Raw genomic sequence first — 11,905 nt, 5'->3', positions numbered from 1 at the left:
AGTATCTAAAATAAGTGTTGCGCCCATATGCCTGGGCAATTGGTGATTGCTTCCTGTTACAGGACGATAATGCAAGACCACACAGAGCTCGTGATGAGATAGCTTTTAACTAAATGAGTTGTGCAAAGAGTGTCACTTGAATAAAAAAAATTTTTTAAAAAGATTCTAGACCTATATATACTATGAATTATTTATATTTTTGATTTTATTTTTCATGTCTCAAAGAATTTTCTTTAGTTTGCATTAATGTGTATAGTATGTATTTCCCGCTTTTATTTTCAATTAACAACCTTAACATTTGAGCCATTGAAATATTTTTGGTTGGTAGGGAATTGCTTATTTTTGCTATTTCATCTAAAATATGTTTATAAAATAAATTTTTGTTTAATCAACGTAAACCCACAAGAGGATTTGCATTGAAAGAATTGTAAATATTGTAGCAATTCTGCATGTTAACTCTGTTTGTGATAAATAAAAAAAGCTTTGTACCGCAGTGGGCTGATCGTAAAGATATGGTTCCCAGTAGAACACCGATGTCGAGCATCATTGGCTGCGGTCAGTAAGTGGGTGGGTGACTAGTTTGATCAGCCTGCTTAGGGAATGAGGGTACGTCGTATCAGACCTGGTTGAGGTGTTAGATTGTGAAATGCTCGACTTCGCACGCAGGTCATCGGGCTACCAAAGCAGGGGAGCCATCTCCTCTGCAGAGGATCGAAAGCGATGGAATATCTTTGTATCATCCTCAGGGATGTTTCCCAGTTCATTACCAATAGTTCATTGTGCAGCTCTAGTGCAACGTAAATAAAGTACCTACCTGAAAAAAGCTTTATAGGAATGTTAAAATAATTTTTATTGTATTCTTTTTAGTAAATTACAGTGTAGTGTTATTAAAACGTGATTATTTATAGGAACGCCTGAATAAAAATGAAAGACAAAGGTTTCGAGAAGAGGCAGAAATGCTGAAGGGTCTACAGCATCCAAATATTGTTCGCTTTTATGATTATTGGGAAATGGATCTGCCACCTAAAGGAAAATATCTAGTATTGATTACCGAACTTATGACTTCTGGGACTCTGAAAACGTAAGCACTCTTTTTCTTTTCATTTTACACTCATGATAATGAGAAAAATGTTTGTGAAGTATTAGTACTGTAGGTAATATATGTTAAAAGTGACACTGAATTAAAATTTTAGGAAATTGGATTTTTTTTCTGTAAAAATTTTCAAAAATTTTACTGTAGTGTAAAAATTAGTTTTCAATCAGTTTTAATCATATCTTACTTATTCAGTTTTACTGTTTATGAAGATTGTAGATTTGTATATCTTTTCAAAAGCTGTTCCATCTATTTTAAATATCGAGCTGTACAATCTTTTTCAGAAGATGATCTTGGGGGGGGGGGAGAATGGATATTACAATTTGGGATGAATTTCATTCAGCTGATAATAACCTACTTATTGTGATAAGAACAATATCATTTTGTCCTAAAAATTGCTAGATAAAGTTGTTAAATACTTCTGAATTAAATAACATTTTAAGTTATGAAAACTTAGTTTTCTTTAATAAAATTAAATTATGTATAGCAGCTTTTTAACTGAGTCATTTGTAAATTAATGTTCGGCAGGTAAGGGATTTCACATTAACCATTCTACTTAGACTGCTGGTTGTGTACCCAGGGTTGGGGTTTTGGACCGAACACGCAGGTTTTAATGTCCTAAACTGACTAAAACTTACCTAAACTGTCTAAAACCTTGAACATTGGTAAAACGTAAAAATTCTATATGTGTAACCATTAAACGCATAATAATTACATATATTAATAAATATTTGATGCATTTTTTACAATTTGCTTTATTAAAGGAAAATAATATAATTGGAAAAGATTTATAACTTTTGAAGCTCCACAATTCAATGAACAACAAAAGTGAATACCTTATCCTTTAAATACAAATAAATATGCTTTTAATACAGATAAATTATGTTTTGCATAAGGAATAATAATGCAATATTAATAATAATGATAAACTTTTTTAATAAAACAAAACTTGTCTTCATTATGTTTCGTGTTCAAAAACTAACCTTTTATTTTTTAGAATATTTTTCTTCAATTGTGACATAATTTAAATAAAAGATTTTTAGACAGAACAGTTTAAACCCTGATTAAAACCATAGATTAATACATTTTGTCCTAAACGTTGCCAACTTTGATTGAAACAGACTGCTGTCGTGACAGATAGCAACCTGTGTTACTAGTATCATCTGTTTGTCAAAACAAATAAATGAGCCTACTGTTTTCTAGTAGTCAGAAAAGGGTCAGTATTTTTCCTAACAAGGAATGAAAAAAAAAAGAACATTTTTTAATACCATGTTTTAAGCAATCGATTTAATAAAGAAATAAGTAAATTTGAATTATTTTATCTGAACCTTATTTGAAGCTTACTAATTTTGAATTAATTAGTAAAATATTTAAGGAAAAAATTAAGAGCATTTAATCTAATTAAAGGATAAATAAAAAAGTATCAAAATAAAGGTTAGAAGAAATTTTTTTTTTTTAAATTTTAGATTGAAAACTAGGGGTACACACAGAGTTGGCAAGGCTTAGGATAGAATGGATTAATCCACGGTTTAAAACGGGGTTTAAACTGACTTGTCCAAAACCTTTTATTCAAATTATGTAACAATTAAAAAAAATATTGTGAAAAATAAAATGTTAATTTTCGAACTTGAAACATAATGAAGACAAGTTTTGTTTTACTAAAAAAGTTTTTTATTATTATTAATATTGCATTATTTATTCTTATGCAAAACATAATTTATTAGTATCAAAAGCATATTTATTCATATTTAAAGGATAAGGTATTCACTTTTGTTGTTCATTGTATTGTGGAGCTTCAAAACTTATAAATATTTTCCAATTATTATATTATTTTCCTTTAATAAGTTAAAGCAAAGTGTATAAAAAGTATCAAATAATTATTTTGTGTACAATGGAATATAGAATTTTTACCTTTTACCAATGCTCAAGGTTTTGGACACTTTAGGACAGTAAAATCCACCTGTCCCGTCCAAAACCAGTTTAGGACGTCCAAATCCCCAACCCTGACTTACAAGCTAAGCACATTCCCCAATACACCATAAGTCAGTCTGAAAGTTAAAATGAAACGTAAGGTTAATTTTAATTAGTATTTCTATTTGTCTTAACTAAATTTGAGTTAATAATTTATTGTTTTATTTCTAGTTACCTGAAACGTTTCAAGAAGATAAATATCAAAGTAGTGAGATCTTGGTGTAGGCAGATTCTGAAAGGATTAAACTTTCTACATTCTCGTCAACCTCCCATCATCCACCGTGATTTAAAGTGTGATAATATATTCATTACTGGTACCACAGGAGCTGTGAAAATTGGAGATTTAGGATTGGCCACTCTAAAGAATCGCTCTTTTGCTAAAAGTGTCATTGGTTAGTTGTCTTTAAACTTAACTGAAAGAACCAATGCTTCATAATACATGTCAAAAATTACTCTCAGTGTTGCTAATAAAAGGGCGTGCTGAGTGTTTTACCGGCTCTGGGTGAAATATTCAGGCATTTTATTAGAGTTGATCAAAGTCATGTTTTATTTAAATATATACATATTAAGTATTGGATTTTTTTTAAATTTCAATCAGATTTTTAAAAAAATTCTTTTCTTGTTTAACGATCAAAACGCAGATAAAATGTATAAATAATACTGAATACTATTTAACAGCAATACTGCAACTGAAATTTTTAGCACCACCAATAGTAAAAAATTTAATATTTTTATTTAATTACAGCATACTAATTAAGGAATAAATGAAGTCAGTTACTTTTTTCTATCAAACTTGTAACCTTAAATGCATTGAAAAGGTCAACGTTAGAAGGGAGGGTATGTTACAAATCTGCATTCTCAATTCTCAATAAAAGCCAAAAAAAAAAAAAAAAAATNCAAAAAAAAAAAAAAAAAAAAGCTACGTCAATTTTAGAAAGTTTGTTTTAATTGCTTCCAAATCATTGGAAACTCTTCTTTAGGCAGTCTAGAAAATTACTCAATATTTGATATCAAGGAGATTTTAAAAATTTTTTTTTTTGGTTTTCTCGAAAGTGCAGATTTGTAACACACCCCTTTTAATATTGTTTTTTAGTACAATGTTAAAAGGGGTATGTTACAAATTTGTCAATTTTTTACTTCAATTGTAAAGAGAGAGAATAAATTTGTCAAATGAAAAGTAAATAAATTTATTTATTTATTAAAAATAAATATATTTACTGATAGGGAATCTGCTAATTATTTTTCATACTACAATGAGCACATTAAAATATGAAAATAATGAAATATTATCATTTTAAAGCTACACTCTTATCTGAATTTAAGTGCTTGAACAGAAAAAACATTCTTATTTTGTTTTTTAATTTATCAACCTATTCCTCTTAAAAGAATTAAACAGGGTGCATAGCATTTTTAAAAAGTACTTAAAGGTGCTTATTTCTGATTTGCATTTTTTAAAAGCCCTTAAAGGTGCTCTTTTTTTATTTATTCGGGGTTTGTTTAAAGTGCCTTTAAAAAGAGAATTTTTCTTTGCCTTGTCGATTGTAGTCATAAATTGCAAAAAATGCATGATTTTTTTATAATTTTCTCTGCAATATTTATCAGAAACTAATTATTTTATCATGATTATGTAAAGGTTTTGAAAATGTTTTCGAATTTTATTGATCTTATGTTTATAAATTAAGAACTTTAAATGATAGAAAAGAATAATTTTTTATTACTGCACAAATCCTAATAAAAAATTTTTTTTTTGGAAAGTGATTAAAAATATTTTTGGAGTGCTTAAAAAGTGTTTATTTTTTGTTGAAAAATTTGGTTACGTACTCTGTGAAACATTCTATTATCAATGAGATTTGATATCAATGATTTATTATCAAAGCATATACATTGTATTAGAAAATGCAGTATTATTATATTTTCTACTAGTTTCTCTAGTATTATATTTTCTACATAAATCTATGATTTAAAAAAAATTTATTTTTGTAAAATGTTCTTGAATTATGTCAACCCTTTTTTTTTTCCTTCTTGACATCCATGGCAGTTCTTGGGGATTGCACTCACTCATAAATGGGCAATAATTGCAATTTTTAATATAATTAATTTCCATGACATCAAAGTTAAATTTATGTTATTATTTTAAAAATTATACTCCTGATATAAAGGATCATTAACTGAAATGAAATCAGACTGATTTGGAAATATAAATTAAAATAATTCGTAAGAATGATACATCCTAGGAATCGGAAAATATATATCCAAGATTCAGCAAATGTAAGGAAAAAAATTATAATATCGCTTACAAATATGACTAAGTTAATTATAATGCAATTTTTATAGATTTTTGGGCAGCAAAATTGTTTATTTAAACAGAAAATCTAAAGTCAATGAATCATTCTCAATGATGCCACGATGAAAGGCGGACATCATTGATCTCAAATATGCTTTTATCAGTTTCAGTTTTGAAAATGAATAAATGCAGTAGTAATGACTACAGGAACAGTAAGAAATTTAGCATACTCTCAGTAAAATTGTTTTTACTATGGTATTCACAGTCCTTTTTAAAACTGGAAACCTTGGTTCATTGACAGTAACTAAACGGCAGGATGAATGCCAGGTTTTACCTGAGTGATAATTCCAACTCCCAAGTCCGGTGGTAGTGTACTTATTTGAGGATTATTTTCATGGTCTGGTACATTCGCATGTTCTTTCTAATGAATTGAATATTGAGGCCTTCAAGGATATTCAGAGATTCTGGCCAATTGGATTCTGCCTAAGCTCTGGCAACTTTACGGAATGGACGAAAGCTACTTTCAAGATCAGGGATCTGTTTAGAAGAAATTTAGGTCCGTTAACGGACCCTTCACAAAATATCTTTTCATAAAAACGGACCCTTCACAAAATATTTTAACTTAAAAACGGACCCTTCACAAAAGGATTTTTCTTTTAATCGGAACCTTCACAAATTTGTTTATCTTCATTATTATTTTGTTAATCGAATAAACCCTTTCCAGGGCAGAAAACAAGAAAGATGGATGTAAACGAATTAAGTTTTGTCTTCAGCAGACGATTCTTCCATTATTCGTCCGAAATTAATATTCTGCGTTCAGCAGTATAGGCTAAATACCAAATAATTGTATGTTGCATCTCTAATTTAGAAGAAGCAATTGCTGTTTATTTTTTAAAATTTAATTTTTTTAATTATAATTTTACAGTGTTGAGCATAATCTTGTATGTCTTTACAATTTAAAAACTCCTTGAAAAAGTTTTCTTTTTGCAATAACGGACCCTATTTGCACAAATGCATAAAAGCGGACCCTGGTTAAAAGAATGAGAGTAATTTTTTCACAATTTCACGAAAAACGGACCTTTCACAAAATGTCTGGACAGACCCCTGAAGATGCCTTTACCTGAGTGTATAATTCCAACTTTCAAGTTCAGTGGTAGTGTACTTGTTTGGTGAAGATGGCAATGTCTTCTTTACAACCCTTAGTGGAAAGATCTTTTAACATGCTTCCACAATAAGTGGCTAAAAGATAAATAACAACCTTTTCTTCTGGGAAAGAGATAGAACTAATTTATAAAGAGTTAAAAAAAAACTTTCTCAACTTGGCAAGTAGAGAGGAAAACTTGTAACATAAGTGCATTAAAAAGTTGTGAAATTTTAGTGGGCCTGAACGGCTGCTCAGTTAGGCTACTCTTAAGCATGGCCTTGATGCTACAATGAAATATAACTGTCGATTCATTTTAAGACAGCATGTATTAGATTGCATTTTTTACAAAATTATAAATTGGGCCACAATAGCTCAAGGGATAGAGTGTCCGGCTTCCAATGAGGTGAACCGGGTTTGAATCCCAGCAATGGCTGGTCGATGCGAATCTGTATCTGGCTTGCACAGGCCACAATGTTGACATCAATTATCCTCAGTAGTAGACGGATCATGAGTTAGTCCCTTTGCTATCATTCTAACCAGGGAGAGTTCTTGTGGTCTTATGTTTCTCCATGTAATGCAAATGCGGGTTAATTCCATCAAAAAGTTCTCCACAAAGGCAAATTTCTCCCAACACTTGATCCAGGAGATCCCTTGTCTTCTGGATTGGTTTCGAAATTACAAGGCTACAGAGTTGAATATTGGTAGGTTATAAAAAAATAATAAATAATAATAATTTATAAACTGTTATTAAATTCATATTAATTATTTACTTTATCTGTGAAGTAGAAACCAATGTAGCTGAATTTTTTAGTCAAAACTTAGCCAGTATTAAAATTCTTATTTTATTGGTATTTTGCTAACAGTTCACCTTTTCCAATATAAATTTGTTCAAAGCATTCATTTTAAACTTGAGTGAAATGCAAGATTTAAAAGATATTGTAGAACATTAGCTCACCCTTCAACGAGTAAATGTATTTTTTGCACCTAATTTTTATTCATAGTTAAAATTCAGAAATAGATATTTCATACCTATATTTTCTAACTGATAAGTAAACTTAGTATTTTAGTATATTTAGAATTATCTTATATGTTCCCTATGTCATTTCATATAAAATATAATTTTATGCGGACATACATACCTGTCAAGTCTCCTTTTTTTTTAATGATGACTCCTATATTTTATGTCTATCTCCTATTTACCCGTATGTGTTGAAGAAATTTAAAAAAAAAAATTTTTTTTGCCCATAAAATATTTGCTGATGGCAAGTATTCTTCTCTTATTACTCAACAGATGATGTTATTGCCAGTATTGCAGCATGTTGAGTGTTTATAGTTTAAGTAAATATAAATAATGATTTAAAAAAATCTTCTTTAGATTAAGATTTATATACATACTTTTTACTTCGTTAAATGTAAGTGTTTATATTATTTTGAATTTCTCTTTTTGACTTACGTGATGTATCAAAACTTTACTCGTAGCCTAAAAATGTCCCTAGTAAAATCTCTGTTATTTTATTTCTCCAACGTTAGCAGGTATGTACGTGAGGGAAATACCAAATAATTTTTCCCTGATTACATAAAAGGTCTGTAGTAGAATTCTATTTAAAAATATTACATAAGTTTACTGAAACTTGCCACAAATTTCTCACCCATTTTACAAAGTTCTACATCCTTACTTTTCAGATATTTAAATTACTTGGAGGCACTTTGTTTGCGCTAAGAGCTATGGGTCATTGTAATTTCCACATGTAGTGCAAAAACACTGAAAATCTTCCTGCAATTCTCTGAACATTGGGGGGCAAAAAAAAATGAACAACTCAACTTTGCAAAAAAAAATTCTGGATTATGTCTTTTGACAAGGTGTGTAACATTTGGTAATTTTTTGGAGAAAATCTGAGATGTTATGAATTACCCCATAATGTCAGGTGAGACAGTTTCTCAGATTCTTGCTATTAATAACTTTATTGCTTCAGGAGAATTCCTTTTTTTCGTTTTCACTGATCAAAATCCTTCTAAGCATATGATCTTAATCATTTATTTATAATGATTTAAGTCATTGGCACACTAATTATTTATAAATAAGTGAATTAAACACAAAAATATTTTATTAACAATTATAATATAAATAACCATTAATAGGTACTCCTGAATATATGGCCCCAGAAATGTATGAGGAGAAATATACTGAATCCGTAGACGTCTATGCTTTTGGTATGTGCATTTTAGAAATGGCCACATCAGAATATCCATATTCAGAATGTACAGGACCTGCTCAAATCTACAAAAAAGTCACCAGTGTAAGTTACTATTTATTGTTCTTCTTTAGGCATTACACATTTCCTAGCTTTTAAAATTTTGTAAATTTATTTTCTTAATCATTCTTAGCCCAATTATTTCATTTTTATTGCATAATCACTAGTGTTGTCTAGTAAAAGTATTCTAAATCTTTATGGTAGAATTTAGTGTAAATATTGCTTACTAAATAGCAAAGTAATTTTTGTCAAAACAGAATTAAAAAAATTTGTTCAATCATTTTTAATATTGATTGGCATGGCCTTTAAATATTCAGCAAGAAAAACTAGTAGTTTTCATTTAATCATAGTGTTAGTTCAAGTTTAACAAAATAATTTCTTAACTGGAGCAAAAACTCCAACTAATAAATAAATTATATGTAATATTGATACAAAACATGTAAGCAATAAGTGTATTGATTGAAAATATTTTAATTAGTTTTCTCTTATTATGTTCTTTTACAAGTTTTCAAACCAAATGTTTTTTTGTTTTTTTAATAAATCTAAATTACTTGTACCGGCACTTAAAATTTTTGTAAAATATTATATTGTCTATACTTTTAGAATTTTTTTTTTCTTTCAGGAATTCCTGAAAATACATTTTTAACAATTTAATTTATAATATAACTTTATAATTTTTACATGTCAGTTAATAACTTTTTAGTAATCTTTATTTTATTTGGATATTGTGCCTATTGTCAAAAATGCACTAACGGGCCATTCTCCTGTTATGCACGAGACATTTGCAGGCCTTTGAAGTTTATAAAAATAGTAAAATAATGGGGTAATTAATTTTTTTTTTACAATTCAATTCAAAACAAGTCTGTTTCTTAAAGACTGCATAGAAAAGAAATAAAAAATTAAAGTTTAAATACTTGAAAAGGGATTTAATATAGTCGTTATGCACGGGACTCAGAAAAAAGATTAATTTCTACCCTGACNAAACTTAAAAAGTACAATGCTAAATTTTAAGAATTGATTCCATAGTAAAAATTTAAATATAACTATTATTGTATCTCATTTTTTTAAGATTTAACCTATGTACTTTATTAATGAATAAATTAAAAATATGTCCAAGTAAGATAAAAATTGAAATTTAGAGTGTTTACAGTGGAGAATGGCCCTAACACTATAATAGTAACTGGCAAAATGTCTGGTTTTATTTAAATTTTAAGGAACCACTAAGCATATTTTTGTGGCAAAGTAAGCTTTTCCTTACACTCTTGTAAAGGGGAAAACATTAAGATCGTTAAAATAACTAATTGTCTGGTAATTGTCTAATAACTGGTAAAATAAAATATTTAAGTTTTAAACATTTTTAAAAGACTCCTGTGGCAGAATTTTTTCGAGCTATCTGCAATGAAACTCTCTAGCACTAATATATTTCTGCAAGATACTTATAATAATAACGAGCACATATGTTACTTATTTAAAATAAAAGCGCTGTGTTGACAAAAAAAAAACTGTATATATTTTTTTCTAATTGAACATGTAATAATTTTTTATTCTAATATTATTGGTGATATTCTCACATTTTGTTGGGAGGAACGCACAAATCATTTCCTTCGTTGCATTTTGTAAATAATCATCACAATAAAAAGATAATTAAAAATCAGGAAATCCGTAGTAGTAATTGCCGAAAAAAGATTGACAAGGAAACTGCATGAATCAGACTTCTCAAATGCATGTTTTGTTTGGAGATTAGGTTGTTGTAATAAAAAATATTGGATTTAAAAACTGCAGCGAAATCAATGGCACGAACTGCCAAAAATTCGATAGAATTATTGCCTTAAAAAGTAAATACTCAAATGCGTGATTCTAATTTTCCATATTGTTTGAAATATATCAGGATATTTGAAATCCACCTGAAAATCAATAACTGCCTAAAATACAAGTGAAACATTGCATCAATTTACGATACTATGGGCATAAATTTATGATACTATCTGTGTAAAATAATTGCGTCGAAAAGGTATTATCTGAATGCATGATTCAAATATTACATGTAAATTTCTGAAGAAAGGAAATTTTTTTTTTTACTTTTCAAAATAAAAATCATTCTGCAAGAACTCTGTAACTTTCTGCAAAAATGTCGCCAAGCCACGAGATAAAAGACTATTTATTTAAATTATTCTGTCAATCTATTTTAATTTAAGTTAATTATCTAATTGTTATCAATAAATGTTACTGAAATGATTGAAAATCACTATCAAATACATATCATGTGAAACTGGATTGATATTGAAACATAAAATTGCTTTTTTTTTAAATTAGGGTATTTTGCCTCAAAATTTTAAGAAAGTGGAAAACCCAGAGCTTAAAGAAATTATTGGAGTATGTATATCTGCCAAAGATGATAGGTAAGACAATGAAGTATATATTATAAATTGCATGACAATTACAGTGAGTTACAAAACAAGTGAATTACAAAAAGTTAGTAAATAATTGACAAAAGTATTACTCATATCTTGTGTACTTTTTCTCATATTATTAGTTTGCTTTTGTAATTACAGTCGGACTATCATTTAACAAAGTTGCTGAATCCCGATTAAAAGTTTGTTATTTTATAAGTTTGTTGAATAAAGAATCACCACTTGAAATACTTAAACAATGCAAAAGAAGTTTTAAATTCATAAACACTAGACATAATTAAAATAGCAGCTGATACACCTTTATCTTGTAAATTATTATTTACTATTGAATTGTTTCAAGTGATTTTATCATATAAAAGTTTGGTGATTTCTTCATCATTTTCGGCTTAATCTTCTTCGTCTTCCTCAGAATTTATTGTTGTATTGTTTTTATTTTTTGACGCTGTTCAAAATATACGATTCAGTTAATGTTTCTGTGGTTGCAGCTTCAGAATGAATTTTTAAAAAAAATTCATTAATCAGTACATCATCATTAATTTCAGTGTTCTTTCTTAGCTATATCCATTTTTTTGAAGTTCTTCTAAAGGAATGCCATCCTTGTCCTCCGCACTTTCCAAATTCTCTGCTCTGACTAAGAATATAGCTTTAGTAAAACTGTTACGAATAGTGCAATCTATAACATCATAGTTCCATGTTTCAAAAATTTTTGTTATGCTTTCTTGTAAATTGCTTTTTGGCATGAATTCCTGT

General features: G+C 28.5%; 1 protein-coding gene across 6 annotated transcripts in view; it reads left to right on the top strand.

Annotated features, from left to right (window-relative positions):
- Window positions 1–11,905, top strand: part of LOC107440307 (serine/threonine-protein kinase Wnk) — a 101,322-nt gene that overhangs the window by 41,647 nt on the left and 47,770 nt on the right. For all 6 annotated transcript variants that reach the window (XM_043050068.2, XM_071178948.1, XM_071178947.1 and 3 more), the window contains exons 3-6: window positions 909–1,081; window positions 3,236–3,456; window positions 8,632–8,789; window positions 11,058–11,143. In XM_043050068.2, the coding sequence (XP_042906002.1) occupies window positions 909–1,081; window positions 3,236–3,456; window positions 8,632–8,789; window positions 11,058–11,143 (638 nt within the window). The remainder of the gene's footprint in view (window positions 1–908; window positions 1,082–3,235; window positions 3,457–8,631; window positions 8,790–11,057; window positions 11,144–11,905) is intronic.

This window comes from Parasteatoda tepidariorum, chromosome 3 (genome assembly GCF_043381705.1).
Source record: "Parasteatoda tepidariorum isolate YZ-2023 chromosome 3, CAS_Ptep_4.0, whole genome shotgun sequence".
NCBI classification, from domain to species: Eukaryota; Metazoa; Arthropoda; class Arachnida; order Araneae; family Theridiidae; genus Parasteatoda; species Parasteatoda tepidariorum.
The sequence above is the reverse complement of the archived record's forward strand: the minus strand, read 5'-3'. Positions and strand labels throughout refer to the sequence as shown.